Here is a 25,565-nt window from a genome sequence, read left to right as displayed (position 1 = left end):
TGAGTTCATGTCCTTTTCAGGGACATGAATGAAGCTGGAAACCATCATTCTCAGCAAACTGACACAAGAACAGAAAACCAAACACCACATGCTCTCACTCATAAGTGGGAATTGAACAATGAGAACACATGGACACAGGGAGGGGAACATCACACACCAGGGCCTGTTGGCGGGTGAGGGGGCAAGGGGAGGGATAGCATTAGGAGAAATATGTAATGTAGATGACAGGTTGATGGGTGCAGCAAAACCACCATGGCACATGTAAACCTATGTAACAAACCTGCATGTTCTTCACTTGTATCCCAGAACTTAAAGAATAAGAAAATTCCCTGAAAATGAATTTGGAGGAATGAGACTTTATTCCAGTGAACAGTTCACAAACAAGGAGAAATATCCTTCTGTATAAAATGAAGGTGTTTCAGAGAACAACAGAATGGTTTGGCTTTTAAAAAAGTTTTTAATCAGGCCCTCTTATGCAAAGGAAGGATTCAAACTTGCTTTGTTCTGATTGACTGATGCAGCTGAGTTCTGATTGGTTGATGCAGGCCATAGCTTATTGGTTGATTCAAGAGACATGAATGGGCACAGTCAGCTATGAAAGGCTCAAAGTTAAGCAGATGTGTAGGTTTTCCAGGAACTCTGAGTATGTGTGTGACCTCTAGTCAACAAATGGCTGTTTGGCTCCTTTTAAATTTTAGGCTCAATTAGCTACTTGGCATTCATCTTCAGGGATTAACTCTTTCAAGTTCACATTATCATCCTCCAAACTCTCATTTTCTGATTGCCTTTTTATATCATTTTCTTCTTTAAATGCAAAACTTTCATCTTAATTTTTTTTTCTGGAAGGCAATTCATTTTTTATATTGAAAATACTGCATTTAGCAAATCAAAAGATGAATATTAGAAAATTATTGACTATGTATTGCTATTAAATAGGACTGAAGGAAATAGAATCACAGTTAATTCCACCCAAATTGCTTTCACCAATGTTCTCATCTTCCCATTTGTTAGAATTTGTCCTGAGATGGCAGTTCCTTTTCCTACTTTCTTTACAATTTCAGGTATCAATGTGCTGTCAGTAGAAGTTTCCAAATGTTCTGATTTTTAATTAAATGAAATTTTGGTAAAATATTTGCACAACTGAAATCCTCATTCATACTTTATACCTCTGATCATTGAGGTGTAATTTACAAACAGCAAAATGTTCAAATGATGTGTATATTTTGCTGGGTGCCTTTCAAGACGTATTTCTATCACCCCCAGAAAGTTTCCTTCTGCCTCTTCCCAGTTAACTCATTCCACTTCCACTCCTAACCCCCACCAGAAGCAACCATTCATCTGTTTTCTATCACCTTAGGTTAGTTTATTCTGCTCTAGGATTTTGTATAAATGCATCATCATATAGTATGTACAGTCAGGTACTGCATAACCATGTTTCAGTCAATGACAAACCAGAAATGAGATGGTCATTCTTTAAGATTATATTTTTTACTGTACTTTCTGCTAAACTTATGCTTAGATATGTTTAGATATATGAATACTTACCATTGTTTTAAAATTGCCTACAGTGTTCAGTACAGTAACATGCTGTATAGGCTTACAGCCTAGGAGCAATGGGGTATGCCATGTAGCCTAGGTGTATAGTAGACTAACTTACCTAAGTTTGTGGAAGTAACACTTATATGATGTTTGCACTACAAAATTGCCTGATGACACATTTCTCAAAATGTATTCCTATGATTAAGTGACACATGACTTTTTGGGGGCTTTTTGTGGATTTTTACTCTGGATAATATTTCTGAATTTCATCCATGTTATCCTTTCATTCTGAGTAATATTCCATTGTATGAATATGGCAGTTTATTTACTCATTTTCTTCTTGAATGGCATCAGGGTTTTGTTGGGTTTGTTTTTTAGTATTTATAATGCAATAATGAATATTCTTTTTTTGAAATAGGGTCTCACTCTGTTGCTCAGGCTGGAATGCAGTGGTGTGATCCCAGTTCACTGCAGCCTCGACTTCCCAGGCTCAAGTAATCCTCCCTCCTCAGCCTCACAAGTAGCTGAGAACCACCATACCTGGTTACTTTTTTAAAAATACTTCTTTTGTACAGATGGGGTCCCATTATGTTGCCCGGGCTGGTCTCAAACTTCTGGCCTCAAGTGATCTTTCTGCCTCAACTTCTCAAAATGCTAAGGCATGATGAATATTCTTTTGGAACAGTTTTGGAATATGAAGGGATTTTTGTGAAAAAGTTCATTTATTTTGAGTAAATCATTGAGAGTGAAATCGCTGGATAATAGTTTGATAGAATTTCTGGAATATATTTTGATTAAAAATATCCAAATAGATTGTACCACTTTATGCACCTGCCAGCTGCGTGTACATATGAGGTACTGATTGTTTTATATTCCTAACAGCTTTTGGTGTTTTCAGTTTTTTTACTCTTGGCTATTTGGGTAGGTGTATGGTGGTTTCTCCTTGTGGTTTAAATTTGTATTTCTTTGGTGACTAATGATGTTGAGATATTCTGTGTGCTCATTGTATATCTTCTTCTGTAAAGTTGGAGTATTTAAATCATTATAGAGGATTGTGATGGATTTTCCATCCAGAATAATAATGTGTTGTCCATGTCCTCCAGAAAATTGGGTGGGTTTATCATTCTTTCCAAAGATTACTTCTCTTCATCTACATCTTGTTTTGTTTCTCTCCTGAGCAACCCACCACATGTTTAGATTCATTGTTATCCAAGAAGGTGAGCGTAGCTATGATATTTAATAAGAAAATGTGTGGGAAACCACTGTATTCTGAAAGTTTTGCAAATTTAATGTATGTTTCTATTGCCTTTTTAATATCAAATTTGTTTCTTTTGAAGATAATTGTATGTATGTTCTACTTGAACTCTCCAGCTCAGCAAGTCTTGGTGTCATTTGCAATATCTTATTTACCTCCTTTTATTATATTTCTAATTTCATTCTATAAGGTGGTATGATTATGTTATTTTCCATACTGTCCCCAGGTATTTAGTCCTGTGTATTACTGAGCACATCTTCCATTACTGAATTTTTTCTGTTCTATCATTCAACATTCTGTTCTCCAGTTATTCCATTTTTCAATTTTATATTGGTTTTTCTCTGTCTTTTCATTGTCAGCTTGAAGTAAATTCTGTAATTATTTGATGAGGGTTAACTGCTGTGTTAATATGCTGCCTCTACTGTATGGACATGTTACTGCTGATTGAGGGTCAGTAGAGTAAGTGCATGGAATTATTTTCAAGGAATGTTAACTAGATTGCACTTAGTCATCTCCATTCTTTTAGATGAACATCTGAGAAATTCATTGGCTAATAGATTATATCTCTGAAAAAAAAATTAGTAGTGAAAGGATCTGCTACTCTGGATCAAAAAGAATACATTTCTGAGGCAATTTGGATGTGGTAGAGAGCCAGTGTGATACAGATGCAAATGCACTCACTGACCAGTGCTTCGGTGGAACCCCGAGGTAATATGCTGCAATGTGGCCCAGGAGGCTGCCCAATCAAAGTAGGCACGTGGTACTAAGAGGATTTTTTCTATCTATATTTAGTCATTTGATTTCTAGCTATGAAATCTTAAACTCTCCACACCAAGCCCTTAAGTAGTTTGCCAGCCATTGGGCCAGGATTTTTTGAAGGCAGGAGAGTTAGCGATTCCTCCAGACTGCCTTTTGATTGATGTAGATATTACATTTGCCTGCCTGATTTCACTGTGAGATGCTCCAGGAATCCCTTCATAGAAGAAATACTCTTGCTGAGATTCTGCTGTTGGCCATTTACTCCTTTGGCTTAAGAAAAAAGGTATTTAAATACAAATGTCCCTAGTGAAAAGATAACACATTATATCAGATACTTTATTATATTTTGTATCAATGACACTTTAATATGAATTAGTTTAATGAGACTATCTTCCATTTAATTTTTAATTGTTCGAATTGATTTTTATTCATAAAGGAAATGTGTTATTATAAAAATTTATAGAGAGATATGTAGTGGAAAAAGTTTAAAAAATTTTCATTCAACATTTGGTTGAATGTTGAATGTTGCCTGTCCTAAGAATATCAGGGCTAGTTATTATAAATGAATACTTTTTGGTCTAATTTAGTGTGTACACACACATACACACACACACACACACAATATACAGATATCTAGATGTACATCCGGAACACTTTTTCAAAACTTGCCTTTGTCACTTAATTTTTCCAAAATAGTACTTAGGTACGTCCTTCTTTATAACAATTGCTTAATATCCATGGTATAAATTACTTCAGAAAGTTTTATTTATCTTTAGAAAGACATTTAGCATGTTTTTCTTATAACAAACAACGTACACAACATCCAGCTATCCTCAAATAAGGGAAACGTCTTTCTATATCTTTGTTCAAATGTCAATATTTTACTATGATTCCTTGAAATGGAATTGTTGGATTTGTACATTCCAAATTTTGACAGATACCACCAAAATTTCTCCCAAAAATTCTGTGTCATTTAAATTTCATTAACAGTGTCTAAGCCGTCCAGTTTCTTCATTTTCCTGCCAGTTCTAAATATTTTCATTATTTTTAATTTTTTGCCAACTGGATAAGAGAGAACTGAAGTCTTGCTTTTTAGAGTTTATTTTTAAGATAACTAAGGGTAATTTATTCATCGAACAAATATTTACTGAGTGTTGATTTTACGATAAGAACTGTTTTCATTACTTGGAATATAGCAATAAACAAAGCAGTAAGTCTTTTTAGTAGTATTTATGTTCTGATAGGAAGGGAGAGAAAATGGTTTATTTAACAAAAAATGAATATCTAAGTGTGATACATGCAATATAGAAAAATTAAGCAGGCTTAGAGAATAAATAATAATAAAGGAATGAGTAAGAGTGGGTACTGCTTGAAACAGGGAAGTCAGTAAAAGTTCTATCTCAAGAGGTGATACTTAAGTAGAGACTTAAGTAAGGAAGTAAGACTGTATCTCTCTGGGAAAGGAGTGTTCCAGGCAGAGGAGTTAACAAGTGCAAAGCCATAGGGCAAGAGGGTTCCTGGAATGTTCCCCAAAGAGGGTTTCTCACATGGAGGAGTATGAGGCCGGGGAGAGAGGCAGGAGGGGAGTCTCAGAGCTGGTCCCTTACCAGGGCCAGATGATTCTGAGATGTATTGGCCAAGGCAAGGGTTTGAGATTTAGTTGAGTGACAGGAGATGCCAGACTTCTCTGCGCGTTACCACAGCTCTGTGGTAAACCAAGAGTGTGTCAGTGCCAGCTACAAGCCTGAGGGCAGGGATAAGGGTACATCTTCTCTAGAGAATTTATAAACAAAACCAAGACCAGTCAGAAAAAATAGACAACAGATTAGCAGTTACCAGAGGTTAGTGATGGGAGGGAGCAGATGTTGCTATAAAGAGGTAGCAGAAAGGAGTCTTGTAGCGATAGAGCAGCTCTGTAGCTTGATTGAGGTGCTGGTTACATGAATCTGCACAGATGATAAAATTGCATAGAAACACACATGCACACACACACACACACACACACACACACACACACACGAATGAATTCAAAACTGGTGAAATCTGGGTGAGCTCTGTAGGTTGTATCAATTTCCTCATTTTGATATTGTACTCTGGTTATGCAAGATGTTACCATGGGGGAAACTTAGTGAAAGGTACATGGGACCTCCATGCCCCTGTGTGTGTGTGTGTGTGTGTGTGTGTGTGTGTGTGTGTGTATCTTCCAGATAAAAAGTAAAACAATCATATTTAGTTATCACCATCTGCTGGCAATTCTTAACAGTGATAAAACACTCCTTCCCTGGGGCAGCCTACTCCCCGCGCCCCACCCCTGGTACTCACTGTTACAGTCTAGAAGTTACATTTAATGTTTTTTTGCTATCACCCTTGTCTCCTAAACATTCATATAGTAGATACAATGAATTCAAGTTTTAATAGAGATCAAGCCATTGTTTTAACTATTACTAAAAACTTCCCACATATAGTTGTTTTTACATATGACACTCGATACTTTGATAAACAATATTTCAACAACATTTTTTAACCAAAGAAATAATTGCTACAAAATGTAGCAGATGACTTAAAAAAATAAACATAAAAGAAGTGCCTTAGTCTCTTTTGTGCAGCTATAACAGAGTACCACATACTGTGTAATTTAAAATAGACAGAGATTTATGGACTCACATTTCTGGAGGCTGCTCAAGGTAAAGGAATCCAGTGAGAGGCTTCTTGCTGTGTTATAACATGGCAGAAAGTATCACATGGCAGAAGGACAGAGAGCGAATGAGCCCAGGAGAGGGCAAACCCACTCCCTAGATAAGGAACCCATTCACTCCTGTGATAATGACATTAGTTCATTCATGAGCGAGGAGCCCTCCTGACCAAAACGCCTCTTAGAGGTAACTTTTCTCAATATCATTGGTATGGCAAGCAAATTTCAACATTCGTGTTTGTTGTCGTTGTTGTTGTTTTTGGAGGGTTGAGCATTCAAACCGTAGCAAGAAGACTTTGAGAAATTAAAGATGATACCTAAAACCTTGTCTATTATACTATCTTAAGCATTCTTACAGGTTTTATTTGATAGTATCAAATTTTTTGGACAATAATTGTATATAAGCCATAATATTTATCTTTTCTCACTTAATATTTATAACTTTTATGTCTTTTTTATGTTATCACACTAGGTAGGAAATCTTTCACAACATTAGATCATAGTATGTTTACCGTTATCTTTGCCTTGCTTCTAACTTAAATATTTAGAGTTTTGCAATTCTAAATATGACTTGATTGTTATTTATGTTTTATGACATTTATTAAGTAAGGGCGATTATTTTCTTATTTGTTTTGAAGATTTGGATATTTGATTGTTAATGGCTGTGGAATATGCATACAAAGGCATACACACACTTATGGAGATGAGTTCTTTTTCCTCCCTCAATCTATTCATGCAGTAAGTTACATTAACAGATATTTCATTGTTGAACTATCCTTGAATGGTTTTGGGAAAATAAAAAATCTAGCATCCTACCAGGGTATATGTAATTGGCCAAAAGGCTATAAGAGTATCCTGCATACCAGGAACTTTAAAAATAAATCACCAGAAAAAAAACAGAGAAGGCATTGCATAATTCACAATTATGCCCTGGCTATGCCTGGCTTTTTCAGAATTTCTCAACATGTGCCTGATCTTTTTCTTTTGTGAATACCTACTTCATACACAATTGGTACTATACACGTGAATGCTGAATTACATACCTGTTTTAATATAGTCCCCAGTTTTTTTGTGTGTAAATCTAATTCCTCCAGTCAAATTATAAGCCCATCAAAATGTGGAATCATGCATTCTCTTCTCTGGGACTTTTTAACAGTGCCTAGAAAAAGGCTGGTTAGTAATAACTGCTTTGCCTTGAGGAAGCAGGCAGCAGGGTAGAAAGGAGGGATTTAGGAGTTCAACAGTTTTATTCCAATTACAGCTCAGCTGGCGTGTCTTATTTGACAGTGATCTGTGTTAAGGAGGTACTTTGTGCTTCCAGAATATTTCCTTTTATGAAGAATGTGTTCTTTCCTTTTAACATTACACTGCTTATTGCTAAGAGGTTACAAAAGGTAAGTGGCCTAATGTGGGCACTTTCACACTGTGTCTATTTAAGTTTTGGGACTTGGGGATCATTAGCAAGTAAATTTAACATGCTGACCTTTCATGCATGCCTCTATTAACCTTGCTCTTATTTCCCCTAGTCATTTTTCATTCTGTATCTTAGTATCTTATTTCTAATAAACTGTACTGGTTAATCTCAGACCACAAGAATCTGTTACTTATATATAGTTCTTCCATATACTGTATTTTCATTGGTTTGGGATCTTTTTTTAACCAATCATCTGAATTTTTTTGATTTGTACATATTTCTGATGTACTGCCTGGTGTTTTTTTTTCCAGTTTTTAATTAACTTTCAAACAATTCATAAGAGTTTATGGCTATAGGAGTGCCTTCTAATTTAAAGATGAAACATTTAAACCAACTTGACTCTACAGGTACTTATGTTTTAAGATCACACATGGGTAGGGCAACAGACAGCATAAATGGAGTCATCATTTGAATTAAAATGTCATTCCTCTGGGTGGAAGTAATAGAAAGTAGCGCCTTTTGAGGCATAAACTAGAAGGAACAGCTTGGAAAGAAGAGAATAGGCTGGATTTCAGCTCCTACCTGCCCCCTTGGTAAGGTGAACTTTTCTAGACTTGACCTGTACAACACTATTGAGACCCAGTATATTAGGATTTTAAGGCCATTTCATACTCTCAAATATACATCAAATTGTTGCTACCAACTTTTTCCCTCTTTTATTTAGTATTTCAGTCAGAATTGGATTCATATAACCACACTAATTTATTTATGTATTCATTCAACATTTACTGAGTGCTGACTATCTGCTTGTCGGTATCAGAGATGCTCAAGTTAAAATGGTCAGCTGGACAGATACAGTGTCTGCTTTTGCAGACTCAGTATCATAGGGGAATTTAACTTAATATATGTGCTCTTATTTAAATATCTACGTACTCTACAGAGGCCTTTCACTGTAGGTAGAACGCTTATTTCAAACTGTGTATTGACAAGACCTGTGTTGTTTTTCTTGGTGAGTGAAAACACACTCATAATGACTATCTGGTGGAAATAGATGATCTAGACCTAACTACACGGTATTTGCAACCTAATTGGGAAGGAGAAAAAATATCTATTTCATGGAGAAGAACATCATCATTGCAGAATAAAATGAATAGGTGTGAAGTATCGGAGGGACTGGGGTATGAATTAATCAAGGATTTTATCTTTTATTATTATTTTTAACTAGAGGCAATAAAAATGAATGAACTAAGCATCAGGACAGGGAATTTTAGGTTGATTTTTACACTGTTGATATTGAAAAAGTGATATGATCACTCTAGACCTTGATTTTCTCATTTGTAAAAGTAGGATATTATCATAAGATGTAATTAAGATCTCATTCATTCTAAGATTCAAGGAGAGAGCACAGCTCTGAGGAGAAAAGTAGGCTGTTATTTTATTTAGGGTCTGGCTGGCTATTGTTTGAGACATAAAGTCTCCTTAGGTCATGCAAGTGGCAACTCAGAAAAGGAGAAGCCTCTTTTTTCCAAAAATATAGCAGTATATGTCAGCTTTTGATTATCATAGATATAAAATAAAATAACTATAGATGAAAGGAGTCTGATATAATTAGTTGACAATGAATATTAAGAAGAGAGGCCACAGTTAGTTATGGCCCGGTAGCCTGCAAGATGTGTCTTGTCTTTGTTCCCAGAATAAGAAATATTAATATATCAGAAAGCAGGAATGGTTTAATCGGATTCTTGTCCTATTTGGATTCTACTGGGCCTGATTGGAGGCAGGATAGTTCTGGATAGGTTATGCTGATGGTTCTTAGATAAGGTCCCTTACCATTATCTGTACTCTGTCTCAGGGAGCCCCTAAAGGCTTTCTGACTTTTGTGCCAAATTGAGTTCATTACTGTAAAGATCTTGAGCTGCCAGAGGTAGGAATATTATCTGAAAAGCCATGACTACTATCCATTGAGATCCCCCCATGCTGCCAAATATTAGCCATAATAAATATGTCTTATCTGTGGGCTTCATTGATTTGAACAAAACAGTATTTGTTAGAGCACCTCAATTAAGAAGGTATAAATGCTAAAAAAAGATTGCTGCACCTGCAGTTTTTCATATGTTATTAGAAAACTATATTACTTTGAAAAACTCATTTTACTTGTCCTTTTAGAAATATGTAATAACACTTTCAGAATCAGTGTTTATTTGCATTTAAGAACCTCCAGATATATCCGTGCTGTTTTTAGTGTAAAATCATCTAATTTCATTTTTAAATGAAATAATTATTATCTCGTTATCTCTGATGCTTTCTCTCTCAAAACTTCATAGAAGACAGTTGCAGTATTTTAAAATGTAAATAATTGTCCCCTTCGTTTTATAACCTGTTTTCTCTGATGATATATGTATATGTGAAAAATTTAGGCATATACAACTTAAGACAACTTTTTATAACATGTCTGCTATTTAAGCAAAAGAAAAAAATTCATAAAATTCCACAGCATATCAGTTGTTTTTAAATTTCCATATTCTCCTCATGCACTACAATACTACCAGAAAATAGTGTATCTTATTGGCTAAAGTATTATCTCCCACTCATTATAATAAAAATATCAGCATATAGATTTTAATTACAGGCAATACACAGGTGCTGAGATACACTGTAGTCAAATTAAAAAGATAGATTTCAGTCTATAGCCATGGAAAAGCACAACAAAGCCAAGAGTTTCAAATCCTTAATCTGGAAGAGTCTGACATGGTGATAAAGAGGGAAAACTAGTATCACACTCTCTGAGTTCAAGTCTTGCCTCAGGCGTTTAGGAATCATAAAATCTTGGACAGATTAAAAAAAAAACACTTTAGTTTTCTCATTGAAAACTGGAGTTACTAGTAGTACTCATCTCATACAATTTTCTTATCAGTTAAATTAGACTATACTTGTATGTTGCTTAGTACATCAAGTGTTCAATATGTGATCTAGTTCAAGCATTCTCGGTAGGGGTGATATCACCCCCAAGGGGACAAATATTCATTCTTAGGGTTAAATAAAATATTGTACTTATCGTATATAAAGCACAAATACACATACAGCACATATGCAGATATATAGCGTATGTTTATTGTGAAAATGTCATAAGGGAGGAAAAGACAATTAGGAAAAAAATGTTTACAAATATTACTGAGGGAGGAGATCATGAAACTTAGGTGAGAAACACTGTGTAGTCTCATATGTTTATTTTGTTGAAGCTCAGTTGCTAAGAGATTTGCCCAGTTCACAGGAGTAGTAGTAGACTCTTAGTTCAATGGTTTTTAAATGAGAGTATTTTGTCAATTGGCTTGTCAAAATTATGCTCCATAAATTATTCACAAGAGTGACTCCCCAACCTGGTAATCAGAAAGATTTTTATAAAGTATAAATCCTTGTTGTACTCTCTGTTACCCTGTTCCCAATTTTAACCCAGTGCCTCTGACTTGGGTCTATGTTAGGTTCCATTGGTTTAGACAGGTTGGAAGCTACTGATTTAGAATACTGGCTGTGACATAATGAAGAGCTATACAAGTAGGACTTGTAATACATGAATGCAACTGGGAAGAAGGTGCTTTTGTTCAGTTTTGTAGTAAAGGGGTTATGCATTTCCTCACACAGAAGAATCAACTAGTCTGTATTTTAAAAATTCCATGTACTCTTGTTCCTGCCACTTCTTGGGACCTAGTGAATCCCATGAGCCTTCCTTGGAAGTTGAATTAACTTGTTTAGTCTAAAACGATTTGCAAATTTAAAGTAGCATATGCTAACAAGGACGTCAGTTACAATGAGGACTTCATTATTCCTTCCTTTAAAAAAAAAGGCACATATTTATTTTAGAGACACAGAGTTCTTACTTGGACCTCGTCTGCTTTTTTTTTTTTTCGTCCTTTATAAAGAGGTTTAAGCTTTGGAGTTTGTGGTGGTGTTTTTGGAGGAGAATGTTATTTTTTATTTTTTATTTTTTTTTGAGACAGAGTCTTGCTCTGTCGCCCAGGCTGGAGTGCAGTGGCGCTTTCTGGGCTCACTGCAAGCTCTGCCTCCCGGGTTCACACCATTCTCCTGCCTCAGCCTCCCGGGTAGCTGGGACTACAGGCACCCGCCAACACGCCCGGCTAATTTTTTTTGTATTTTTAGTAGAGACGGGGTTTCACCGTGTTAGCCAGGATGGTCTCGATCTCCTGACCTCATGATCCGCCCCCCTCGGCCTCCCAAAGTGCTGGGATTACAGGCTTGAGACACAGCGCCCGGCCGGAAAATGTTATTTTAGAGAATGTGGATTTCTCCTTGCTATCATTATCACAGATTTCCATTCAGATACTTTTAGGTCAGGGTACCTACCTTCTGAAGGAACACAGGTGAAGGTCTGTCTTGCTTGATTCACCCCGTGGGCTAAAAGGGCATCTTGTGACCAGAACTGAAGTCTGCGAGACCTAGCTCTGATTTTTCTCACCTCTTTCTTACCAGATCTTCCTGTTCCCTTTCTCTCCTCTCAGACATTCTTATCTCAACCATGCTTTTGTGTTTTTTTAAACATCCTTCTCCCTTCAAATTCTTGATCATTTGCCTTAGGACATTTTACTGTCACCTCTGGCCTTTCTTAATTGATAAGAAGAAAGAATTTGTGCTACTTACATTATAGTGACATTAGGTGCTTGATATGATTTGGCTGTGTCCCCACCCAAATTTTATCTTGAATTGTAGTTCCCATAATCCCCAAGTGTCATGGGAGGGACCTGGTGGGAGGTAATTGAACCATGAAGGTAGTTACCTCCATGCTATTCTCGTGATAGTGAGTGAGTTACGAGATCTCATGGTTTTATAAGGGGCTTTTTCCCCTTTTTGGTCTGCATTTCTCATTGCTGCTGCCAGGTGAAGGACGTGTTTGCTTCCCCTTCCACCATGATTATAAGTTTCCTGAGGCCTCCCCAGTCCTGCGAATTTGTGAGTCAATTAAACCTCTTTCCTTTATAAATTACCCAGTCTTGGGTATTTCTTCACAGCAGCATGAGAATGGACTAATACAAAAAACTGGTACTTCAGAGAGTGGGGCACTGCTGTAAAGATACCTGAAAATGTGGAAGTGACTTCAGAAGAGGTTGGAACAGTTTGGAGGGCTCAGAAGAAGATAGGAATATGTGGGAAAGTTTGGAACTTCCTAGAGGCTTAGAGGGCTTAGAAGACAGGAAAATGTAGGAAAGTTTGGAACTTTCTAGAGACTTGTTGAATGGCTTTGACCAAAATGCCAATAGTGATATGGACAATAAAGTCCAGGCTGAGGTGGTATCAGATGGAGATGAAGAGCTTGTTGGGAACTGGAGTAAAGGGCACTCTTGCTATGCAAAGGGACTGGTGGCATTTTGCCCCTGCCCTAGGAATCTGTGGAAGTTTGAACTTGAGGGAGATGATAAGAAAACCCCATTTTGGGGTTAGAAATTCAAGCTGGTTGTGGAAATTTGCATAAGTAACAGTGAGACAAATGTTAGTCACCAAGACAATGGGGAAAATGTCTTCAGGGCATGTCAGAGACCTTTGTGGCAGCCCCTCCCATCACAGGCCTGGAGGCCCGGGAAGGAAAATGATTTTATAGGCTGGATCCAGGGCACCCCTGCTCTGTAGCTAAAAGGGACCAATGTACAGCTCAGGCTGTTGCTTCAGAGGGTGGAAGCTCCAAGCCTTGGTGGTGTATATGTGGTGTTGGTCCTTTTGGTGCACAGAAGTCAAGAATAAAGGTTGGGAACCTCCACCTAGATTTCAGAGGATATATGAAAATACCTGGATGTCCAGGCAGAAGTTTTCTGCAGGGGTGAAACCCTCATGGAGAATTTCTGCTGAGGCAGTGTGGAAGAGAAAAATATGGGATTGGAGCTCCCACACAGAGTCCCCACCAGGGCACTGCCTAGTGGAGCTGTGAGAGGAGGGCCACCATTCTCCAGATTCCCAAATTATAGATCCACCAACAGCTTGCACTACTTGGGACCTAGTGAATCCCATGAGCCTTCCTGTTCTCTGTACCTGGAAAAGCTGCAGACACTCAATGCCACCCTGTGAAGGCAGCCACGAGGCAGGCTGTACCCTGCAAAGTCACAGGGGTCGAGTTGCCCAAGGCCATGAGAGCCCACCTCTTGCATCAGCATGACTTGGACATGAGACATGGAGTCAAGGGAGATCATTTTGGAGCTTTAAGATTTGACTGCACCTGTGGATTTCAGACTTGCTTGGGGCCTGTAGCCCCTTCATTTTGGCCAATTTTTCCCATTTGGAATGGGTGTATTTACCCAATGCCTGTATCCCCATTGTAACTAACTTGCTTTTGATTTTACACGGTTGTAGGTAGAAGGGACATGACTTGTCTCAGATGAGACTTTGGACTTGGACTTTTAGGTTAATGCTAGAATGAGTTAAGACTTTGAGGAACTTTTGGGAAGACACGATTGCATTTTGAAATGTAAAGACATGGCTGGGTGCAGTGGCTCACACCTGTAATCCCAGCAGTTTGGGAGGCTGAAGCAGGCAGATCACCTGAGGTCAGGAGTTCGAGACCAGCCTGACCAACATGGAGAAAACACTGTCTCTACTAAAAATACAAAATTAGCCAGGTGTGGTGGCGCATGCCTGTAATCCCAACTACTCTGGAGGCTGAGGCAGGAGAATCATTTGAACCCGGGAGGTGGAGGTTGTGGTGAGCTGAGATGGTGCCACTGCACTGCAGCCTGGGCAACAAGAGTGAAACTCCATCTCAAAAAAAAAGAAAAAGAAAAAAGAAAAGATAAAGAAATGTGAAGACATGAGATTTGGGAGGGGCCAGGGGCAGAATGATATGGTTTGGCTGTGTTCCCACCCAAATCTTAAATTTTATTTCCCATAGTTTCCACATATTATGGGAGGGACTCAGTGGGAGGTAATTGAGATTGTGAGGGTGGTTACCTCCATGCTGTTCTCATGACGGTGAGTGAGTTCTCATGAGATCTGATGTTTTTATAAGGGGCTTCCCCCCTATACTCTGCACTTCTCCTTCTTGCTGCCATGTGAAGAAGGACATGTTTTCTTCCCGTTCTTCCATAATTATAAGTTTCCTGAGGCCTCCCCAGCCCTGAACAACAGAGTTAATTATAACTCTTTTCTTTATAAATTACCCAGTCTCAGGTATTTCTTCACAGTAGCATGGGAATGGACTAATACAGGGCTTAATGAGGGGGTTCCTTCTAAGAGATGCTTTGTTAGATGATCTTGTCTTTGTACATCATAGGGTGTACTTACACAAATCTAGTTGGGATAGTCCACTCACAACTAGGCTATATGGTATGGCATAATGCTCAAAGGCTACAAACCTGTACTGCATGTTACTGTGCTGAATAATGCAGGCAATTATAACACAGTGGTAAGTATTTGTATATCTAAACATAGAAAAGATACAGTAAAAATACAGTATACAAGATTAAAACCTGGCACATCTGTGTAGGGCACTTATGTGAATTGAGCTCATAGGAGTCAAAGTTGTTCTGGGTGAATCAATGAGTGAGTCCTGAGTGAATGTGAAGGCCTAGGATGTTACTGTACACTACTGTAGACTTTATAAACACTGCACAGTTATGCTACACTGAGTTTATTTTTAAAACTTCTCTTTTCAATAATAAATTAATCTTAGCTTAATTTAACTTTTGTACTTCATAAACTTGTCAATTTTCTAAAACTTTTAAATCTTATTATTACACTTAGCTTAAAACAAAAACACAGTTGTTCAACTGCGCAACAATATTTTCTTTCATCTTATCCTTTCTGTAAGCTTTTTTCCATTTTTAACTTTTTTGATTTTTTATTTTATACTTTTAAACTTTTCTGTTAAAAACTAAGACACAAACACACACATTAGCCTAGGCCTACATAGGGTAAGGATCATCAATATCACTGCCTTCCACCTCCACATCTTGTCCCACTGGAAGATCTTTACGGGCAATAACACACATGGAGCTGCTATCTCCTCTGTTAACAATGCACATGTACCCTAGAACTTAAAGTATAAACAACAACAACAACACAATGCCTTCTTCTGGAATACCTCCTGAAGGACCTGCCTGAGGCTGTTTTACAGTTAATTATTTTGATAAGTAGAAGGAGTACACTCTGACAATAAAAAGTACAGTATAATAAATTTACAAACCAGTAATACAATTATTATCAAGTATTATATATTGTACATAATTGTATGTGCTGTACTTTTATATGACTAGCAGCACCACAGTTTTGTTTATACCAGCATCACTGCAAATGTAAATAATGCATTGCACTATGACATTAGGATGACTATGATGTCCTTAGGCAACAGGTATTTTTCAGGTCCATTATAATCTTATGGGACCACAGTTGTCTGTGCAGTCTGTCCTTGAGGTGAAGTGTCATTATGTGGCACGTGACTGTATTTATAGCTAGTGGAGGGTGACCTTTGCACCCAGTTGCCACTCCTTCCCCAGTTTCAAAGCTACCTTAATGTTTTTTTTTTGGTTTGTTTGGGTTTTTTTTGGTCATTCTTTGCCCTTTAAGCAAAACTTGAAGAGGAGGGGTGCTTATAGTGAACTCTTTAAATATTTTTAGGAATGGTCCTCCAACAAAATGGCTAAATGAAAATAGTCAATATAAACACATTTCATCCCCTCTCTCAAGCCTTTGGAAATAATCTTAAGTACCTTTTAGAATTACCACAAAAATACTCACCTAGCTTCTTTTACTTTAACAACACTTACCTTTCCTAAGGTTTAGCTTGTACTGGTGACATTTTTAAACCTATTTTTTTCTATTTTATCTCACTTCAAATATTTTTTGGAAGCAGACAATGATCACATTTTTTTCCTAATTAATTATTACTATAACAGCCTACTTTTCTATTATAATTTTTCTTGCAAATACAAAATCATTGTATAATGTAGTATTAAGGGATATGGATTTTTAAGAAGACTGGAGTTTGTCACTTATTAGGCTTGTAATTTGAGACAAATAACTTACCTTCAGTTATCTCATCTGTAAAACAGAAATGATAATTGTACACACCTGAGTGGTTGTGATGAGTGACTAAGAAATCACATTAAAGCGATTAGCATAGCACCTAGAGCCAAGTGGGTTGTCAGCCCCTATTAGCTATTAATACCAACATTAGTTAAATAGGCACTTGTGATCATTCCTGGGAAGACTTGCTTTCATTTAACTGTTGTCATAGTTTCTATGGAAAAGAAAATCAATTATAAGTTACAAAGTGCTTAATGTGAAGAGGACTTTTGGACCTTTTGAAAGCTCCCCTTCCCTCACATTGCGTATTTCTGCCCTTGAAATCTCTGGAGATGACTCTTTCATTTTACCTGCCTCTCTGCCTTTTTACTTTTTCTCTTTTCTTGACCACTTCCCCATCTCTCACTTACCTCCTTTCTCTTCTGTGTCATCAATAATGGTGCTTCTCACTTCATGAACTGTATAAGATGTCATTTAGATCAGCTGTTGTTTTCTGTCTTCTCCATGCCCTTCTTTTATCTCTGAGCCAAAAGTCTGAGAAATAATCAGAAAATTAGTTTCAAAAGGGGGACAGAGGAGAGAACATACGATAATAGAAACAGATGACTATATGGCTGAAGGCTACTATATTTTTTCCTTAATTATGTAATTGGTGGCTATTGACTTTGATTTCTTTCTGAAATTATACATGTACTTCACTTGTTTTGCCTTTATTTTTCTCCTGAAGAGTGTTTTTCTACCTTTGCCTATAGTGCTGTTACTCTTTATCATTAGGAAAATCACTAGTTGATATTCATTTTCTAATTGGCTATATGAAATGAATGAAATTCAGAAAACTTTTTGACATGTGGCCAAATTTTACATAATTATTTCTAATTGCAGGAATTATTTTTATATGTTAAATCTGCTGTACATATACACACATCTCCCTGCCAAATTGTATTGCATGGTACTTTGCCAAGAGAGTCACAATATGGCTAAAATTAAGCTTTATTAGGTATAATAGGATGAGATGTGATTTAATTCTTTAAGCTGCCTATAAGTGCTAGGAGACAGATTTTATTCTATTTACTAAGTTAAAAGACTGATTCATTATTTTGCAAATCCCAGTGGCAACAGTCAGCTGAAACAATGCTTGATGCTTCTTGAAGGGAAATGGCTTTATCGTTAAAATTGTAAAATTATTTATCTTTCGCCTTCCACCATTTGACTCCTTCAGTCTGCAGAAGAGGCCTATTTTAGCGGTAGGTAGATTGAGTTTCTGCCAAGTCAGTGTACTCCCTAAATGAATATATCAGAGGCAATATTGTTTCTCAACAATCATTTAGAAAGTAGCATTTTTACATAAGTAGGCTCTTTCATTAGTTTCAAATTAAATTTGAGCAATTGCTGCTGCTTTTCTGGTTGTTTCTTGAAAAGCCCATGGAATTAGGGAGTTCTGAGTCTTTGAGCATTTCCTTTCGGGTTTACAGTGCCTTCATTTGATTTGGAAAACTGAAATGACTATAACTTCTTTATCTAACTTCTTTGAGGAGGTTGATGTTATATTCTGGAAATCAAAATCATATTTAAAAAGTAACTGAATATAGAATGTTTTATTTATAGAGTTACTTAGGTACCCCTAAGGTAGAAAGCAGGCAAAATAATTTAGGTTTTGTGGGTTCTTAGGAAGTAATAGTAGCTTCATTTTCTTTTAATCTCTACTTTTTTGAAAATACTGGGGAAAAAAATTAGTGTCTTGTGATGAATTCCTCTACCATCTGTAAGATACTTCTTTTCGTCCTAAAGGAAAGATGAACTCCATTATGCCTTGGCAGAATTACCTCAAATACTTTCTGAATTTTGAAAGACTGACTTGATTTTTCATCCAGTAATAGATATATTTAAAAATAAGAAAGTGCCAATGACTCTTATAGTACCTCTTTTTACTTTAAGCAAATATAACTTCTTGTATTTAAACTAAAGAGGGATACATGGTTATTAATTATAGTTAATTAAATACTATTATGCAATTCTATTTTAATTTCTTTTTGAGGAGTTCAAATGCACTGAAATTTAAATCTTAGAAAATGGCCTATCAATAGGGGTGGGAAAATGCATACTCATTGATTCTTTAGCATCTTATTTCTCGGTTAATTCAAATTAGTTTGGAGTACAGTTTGATTTAATTTCAAAGAATGATACTCATTTTTCTTTACAATGGCAGTCACATACTAATGATCACAACAGGCATTTTTTTTCTCTTAATTGCAATTCATTTTGAATGAATTTGTATGCTCATCTGAATTCACTGTGTCATTAATGAAAATCATGAACTTTGTTCATTTCTAGAATTAAGAACAGTTTTTTTTTCTTAACATTAAACATATCCCCTACCCAGCATATTTTTCCTCCTCTTACTTAACATTCTGTTCATGGAGGAATTCATTATTTAAGGTGACTTTGCAATCATTAGTAGCAGACTTTAACATTTCTTGTGAGACAGGTCAATTTAATAATTTCATATTGCAAATGAAAAATTCTAGGTTAGACACCACCAAAATATTCAAAATATTAATGACTATTGCATATGTGCAATCACTTACAATACTGTAATATTTTCCTTAGCATTTAGAAAGATGCTGCTAGGCAGTGATCCAGATTTGCCTGAGTTGTATGTTATTTTGACTCTTTAACATTTTGTGACCATGAAGAGTCTCTGTGGGGATTGACATTGCTGTCTACCAAACCTAAATAGCCTATAAGACCTTGGATAATTGCTTATCTAGTCTGGCAGTTGGTCAGTGTAGGAATGGCAGAAGGCTCCAAGGTGACATGGTCTAAGAGGCAGCTGGAGGAGATGGGATAACACAGACTTGCTCCTAGGGGCTCATTGCATTAAGAGAAGACAGAGATAATTAATAGAAATAAATTTGTTTCAGGCAGTAGTTTCAGAGAAAGGAGTGCAGGTGAATAGAAAAGCAGCAGTTCTTACTACAAACACCATGGCTGGAGTTTGGCCAAAGAGAACTGAAGACTCAGTAGACAGTAAATTGCATAGATCGCCCAACTTTAAGTGACCCACGAAATGCCTTCACCCCACCCACTTCCTGGGATAAATTTATTTCAACATGAACAGTCACAAATTTTTAAAAAGTATGATAGTCATTTGAACTGGAGCAAATTTTGGTCTCACTGCCTCCTTGGTAGGGACCGTTTGGGAAAAGACTGGAGTTTTGCAGTAGCAATGAAGGAGGGGAAGGATTTGGATTTTATTTAAAGGTATAAAAGGTTTAAAGTGTTAAATTTATGTAAAGATTCTTGGATCTGTCATGTCACGTGTTGCCTCCAGTTCTGGTCACTGTGATTCATAAACAAAATATCCTTGGTAGAAATGACCACATCTACGCTGTCTGATGTTTTCATTCTATGGAAGGAAAACCAAGAAGGATAGACAAAGATGAGCTGGCCACTTGAGTAGAGGCTTAGATCTTGCTTTGCTCTGTACTTGCTGAATGAACTTGGAGAAACCACCCAAAGTCTTGGGAGCTTAGTTTTTCAGTAAAATTGATGAATTAAACTAAATCAGCTCTAAAGCTCCCTCTAGCTCCTAAAGTCCTATTGACTGTTGGAGCATAGAAATATCCTGGTTTTTACTCTTCTCTGGAAGATGTGACTTGCTAAGTGGTCTGAAGCTGGTAAGTTCTTTGTGACTTACTCATGATTTATTTCTAGAACAAATTTAGCCTGGGGTGGGCGTAGTGGGTCTGTGATAGAGACAGGCTGACCCAAGCACATTGATTCAGTGTCTAAATGAAGCATCTTAGACTTGTCACCAGACACTGGAATAATTTATTGATATGGATTAAGATTCACTGTCCATCAAAACAGCAGGTGCTGAAGAGACGTGACTACTTTGATAAATGGTCTCTCTCCTATCCCTGGTCCTCCAATATGTCACTTAGTAGTCCCTGGGGAAATCCCTCCCTGTTCTTTTCCAGCAAACCATGTCCTTCTCTAATTTCAAATCTGAGGGTACCATTAGTTCTAATGTTCAACAGTCAACTAATTGACAGTTAAGTATTTATCAAAGGGGACTCCGGGGACTTAACCTCACAACCCCCGTAATCCTCAACAGACCTCCAAAAATAAGCCGCATAAGCATAATATCTGTGTAGACACAGTGTCCTTGACAAACGCAGCTTCAGAACATATTTCTCAGGCTTTTTCCACCTGCACTGCCAACCATAAGCCCTTCCTGCACAGACATGCTGGGAGCTTCACATACACTGTAGGGTTTGCCTACTATGTGCCTGAGAGTTGCTCCAGTTGATTGAGTACTTTCAACTGCAGGGCCCAACATCAAGTACAGAGGTTGTGGCAGCAGCTGTCAGCTGGGTCTTGGGGCTGAGGGGCTTAGAGTATCTTCTTAGCAATGAGAGAGATAGTCATGGCAAGGAAAAGAGGGCAGTAATACAGCTTTCCAGTCTTATTAGGATTCATGGACCCATATACAATTATTATCAATTCTTGATGTAATATGGACTCCATGAAGACAGAAACCTGGTATGTTTTACTCACCATCGTGGCTTCAGCAGCTAACACAGTGTTAACAAATGGTGTGATGCAGGTCCACTGTGCCCTGGTTACCAACTTATCTGAGTCCAGTGGGAGAGAATACACTCATATGCGACAAGTTATATGAAGCAGATTTATTGCTCACAGATAGGCAGCAAGGGACAACAGACGCCTACAATTCATTGTGAGCTGGTGCCCCATGGTACAGAAAGCTGTCCATGGTGGATAGGGTCTCCACTATGCATATCCCACTTGCACTGCAGATGAGGGACTCTGAAAAGTGGCCCATCTTGGGTTTTATACCTTGGAAGAAACCTGACATGCTGAGCTGAAAATGTTGAAGGACATCTTGTTCTTATGGGAGACTGGAGCACAGCCGGGGCTGTTTTGGCTAGCTTCCCCCTTATCTCTGGATGTTGCATTTTCAGCTCATTCTACAGTTATTTTTGGGAGCTACACACAACAAAGAGGGAAAACTGTATCAGTCCAAGGCCACCCACAGAAGTGTCCTATACATGGAAGTTACTTAGTATAGGTTAAATGACAAATACCGAGGTCATATAGGGCTGTGGTTAAGAAGACAAACTCAGACCCAGATGCCTAGATCCCAATCCCAGGTCCACTGCTCACTAGCTGGGAATGTGAATAAGTGAACATTTCTGTGCCTCTTTAAATATTGTCTCTATTTTAAAACTAGAGATAATAATGACAACATATATCTCAAAGGGAAGTTATGCCGATTAAATGAATTAATGTTGATAAGCGAGTTATAACTAGTGCCTGGCATGCATTATAAATGCTTATTAAACATCAGCTTACATGGCTCACTTTCTTTTCCATCATTACCAAGGTTTTGTTTTTGGAACTAAAGTTTGAGTTTGCGAGAACACATGCTAACATATATGAGACCAGATTTAAATACACTTTTGCCTTAAGCCATCCAGCTATGCAGCTTTCTACTTATGCAATGCTCTGGCACATCTCTCTCACCACCTCTGTTAATATACTGCTTCATTTACCCTTTTAGACTGAGAGCTCCTTGTAACCAGACACCACTCAAGAGTGCCTGATTTAGATGGATGCTCGGTGGTTTGAAATGAATGCATGATTTACTCAACGAATGACTGTCTTGTGTGTGTCTTGATTTCCTCAACCCTGCGGAGCAATCACAAACCTCTTCCCCATCTCTTGGGTTCCCCTTTACACACAGTTCATCAGTCTCATCTGTGCATCCCCAGTTCTGGTCACTCCAGCTTCTCATACTATTGTTCCCATTTCAAGCACCATCTTTGTCTGATTGCCACCTCTCCTCAGCCTCCCTGGGCAATCCCTTTACATTCCCCTAATACCTGTTCTCTCTTCCTTTCTCTGTCCCCTCCACACGGCTTGCAAACTGTAACATTTACATCGGCAATCTTGCTTTGCACTTGCCCTTTATTTTAAGTCATAACAAATCCTTTTGGTAAACTGGAAAAGGATTAATTGCAAATAAAACATTATTATTTTATTTCACATCCTCTCTTTTCCTTTCACCCTCGTAAGCAGCTCAAGGGCTGCCTCATTGTTCATTAGAAATACTTTTTGCCCATGGGTTGCAACTTTGTCATGATAGTATTTTTTTATTTTGCTGCTATTTTGGTGTTCAAAGTTCTGCTGGTCAGTGCTGAAATTTATTTTCACTCTTACCAGATTTGACTCTTACACATGTGTTAAGGGTAAGACAGAAAGTAGATGGTGTGATTTACAACTCACTCCTCTCACCGCAGTGTCCACCTTGGAAGCATTTCTAGTGTGCTCAACTGAATAGAAATGACATACCAGAAATATTTAGACAATAGTACAAACTAGTGTGTAAAATAACATTTTCGGAACTTTAACCATTTGTTTAAAAAAACTAGATTGCCTCAAAGTCTTCCTAGTTTAGGGTCTCTCTGTGCAAGAGTAATTACTTAATGCATTTTTCTGTTCCTTTGAAGTGTCATCTCCAAGTATTACTATCCTAGCTCCTATAAAATTACAATCTTCACAAGGATTGGGATCTTGTCTTCTCCTTCTTCTGTGTATTCTCATGGTGCCTATAAAGAGTCTCCTGGCCAGGCATGGTGGCTCATGTGTGTAATCCCAGCACTTTGGGAGGCTGATGGAGGCAGATTGCTTGAGCCCAGAAGTTTCAGAACAGCCTAGGGAACATAGGGAGACCTTCTCTCTACAAAAAGCAATAGAAAAAATTAGCCGAGCATGGTGACATTGCACCCGTGGTCCCAGCTAGTCAGGAGGCTGAGGTAGGAAGATCAATTAAGTTGATGCTACAGTGAGCTATGATGGTACCACTGCACTCCAGCCTGGGTGACAGGGTGAGACCCTGTCTCAAAAAAAAAAAAATTAATTAATTAAATTAAAAAGAGCAAAAAAAAAAAAGAGAAAAAAATAAAGCATCTGCATACAGAGGGCACATGGTGAACACTATTGTTGGAAAGGTGGTTGCTGTGACCTGAAGTGACCTCCATGTGGCCCCATTCTGGGTGCAGGTGCGCAGCAGGAAGAGACAGAAGCTACTAGTCATTTTCCAAGAGGACATTTGGGCCTCTGTGTAGCCTCACAAATGAAACTGATTTCCAAGGGCCAGTTCTGCAGTCACAGATTCTGAATTTTCTTCTTATCCTAAGAACCATTTTTCTTGTGTGTCTTTGCCAGCTCCCCCGCTCAGGGGAGTCACAGCAGTAGATTGGTTATGCTAAACACTCCACCTCAGGGCTTCGATCTGGATTTTTTTCACAGTGACCTAGTCATTTATATAGTTGAGATAGACTCATCTGGAAACTTCACAAAGCCATTTAATTTTTTAAAAAGTCACGATTCTAGATAATTTGTATCTATGATATTTCCAATTCTCTCTTAGATTCCCAGGGAATACCCTGCAAAGCAGGAATTTCAAGTGCATGCACTTTGCCTCTGTCTTCTTTGCCTTTTCTCAACCAAAATACTAATCATATGAAGCTAAACAACACATATTAGAAAGTGTTGATGTTTTCTTTGCATATGTTCTTTTTAACTATAAAGTTTTATTTGCAAGACAGGCATGCAAATAAAGGCAGAAGCAATGCTAAGGATGTCCAGAGAATGTGACATAGTCTATTATCTTTTTGTCCCTCAGTCTCTAGACCTGTGGAAAAGACATTATGTGTGGGACCCGCCCCGTTGCCCTCTCAGCTCTGCAATATCCCTTGCTCTACGGACTGCATAGTATCTTCCTGGTCAGCCTGGGGCCTGTGCATCCATGAAAACTGCCATGATCCTCAGGGGAAAAAAGGTGAGTGCCTTGTTTGCATGCGCTTCATTTGCTGCCAGCGTACAAACATTTATTCTGGTAGCTAAGTCACTGATTAAGCCTGCTTAAGACAATATTTGTTTGTAAAATTTAGATAACCAGCTCAAGCCTAACGGTATTCAGTTTTAGGGAGGCAACTGGGACATTTCTGTGGAGTGCAAAATCTCACCTTGATTGACCTTCAGTTAGACTCATAGCCGACTACTGCTGTATTTGGTATAACTTCATCTTTTGTTTTGTTTTGTTTTCCAAGATGAGGTCTTGCTCTGTCACCCAGGCTGGAGTCCAATGGCACGATCTTGGCTCACTGCAATCTCTGCCTCCTGGGTTCAAACAATTCTGACTCAGCCTCCCAAGTAGCTGGGATTACAAGTGCTTGCCACCAAGCCCTGCTAATTTTTGTATTTTTAGTAGAGATGGGGTTTCACCATGTTTTCCAGGCTGGTCTCGAACTCCTGACCTCGTGATCTGCCCATGTCAGTCTCCCAAAGTGCTGGGATTACAGGCGTGAGCCACCGTGCCTGGCCACTTCATGTTTTTTATATATAATGGTTATATGGGGGAAATTGGACATGATTTCCACACTCACATCTGAAAAGAACTGTTTTGCAAATCTATATATTTCTTTTTAGATTTCCACATTTAAAATTTGATGTTATATTGTAGATTTTTGCAAGGGTTATTATGTATATTGTTTAGTTTCTGATATTGATCTTGGGCTTAAGGAAAAATCTTCAACCTTTATATTCCTGTTGATTTTTGTAGGCCTCTATGGTCTAGTTTTCTTCAGTTTGTAATCAAAATACACATCTTCATCTTCAAAAGTTCATTCTTAGTGATGTCTTGCCCTCTCTTTCATTGACCCTTTAGTTTGTATTGATACTGTGTTGCCTTAAATGACAGTACTAAAAAAAATATTTCCTTTACCAAGAGAAATGAGATCCAAGGACATTCCAGAAATTAGGTTCTAGTTATTACATGCAAAGCAAGAATCCATGGCCAA

The 25,565-nt window shown here is 37.7% G+C and overlaps 1 protein-coding gene across 2 annotated transcripts in view; it reads left to right on the top strand.

Moving 5' to 3' along the window:
• Positions 1-25,565, top strand: part of THSD7B (thrombospondin type 1 domain containing 7B) — a 919,482-nt gene that overhangs the window by 388,592 nt on the left and 505,325 nt on the right. For both annotated transcript variants that reach the window (XM_032145845.1, XM_058434423.1), the window contains one exon: positions 24,389-24,544. In XM_032145845.1, coding sequence (XP_032001736.1) covers positions 24,389-24,544 — 156 coding nt within the window. The remainder of the gene's footprint in view (positions 1-24,388; positions 24,545-25,565) is intronic.

The sequence above is a fragment of the Hylobates moloch genome, unplaced genomic scaffold (assembly GCF_009828535.3).
Source record: "Hylobates moloch isolate HMO894 unplaced genomic scaffold, HMol_V3 SCAFFOLD_24, whole genome shotgun sequence".
Lineage (NCBI taxonomy): Eukaryota > Metazoa > Chordata > Mammalia > Primates > Hylobatidae > Hylobates > Hylobates moloch.
The sequence above is the reverse complement of the archived record's forward strand: the minus strand, read 5'-3'. Positions and strand labels throughout refer to the sequence as shown.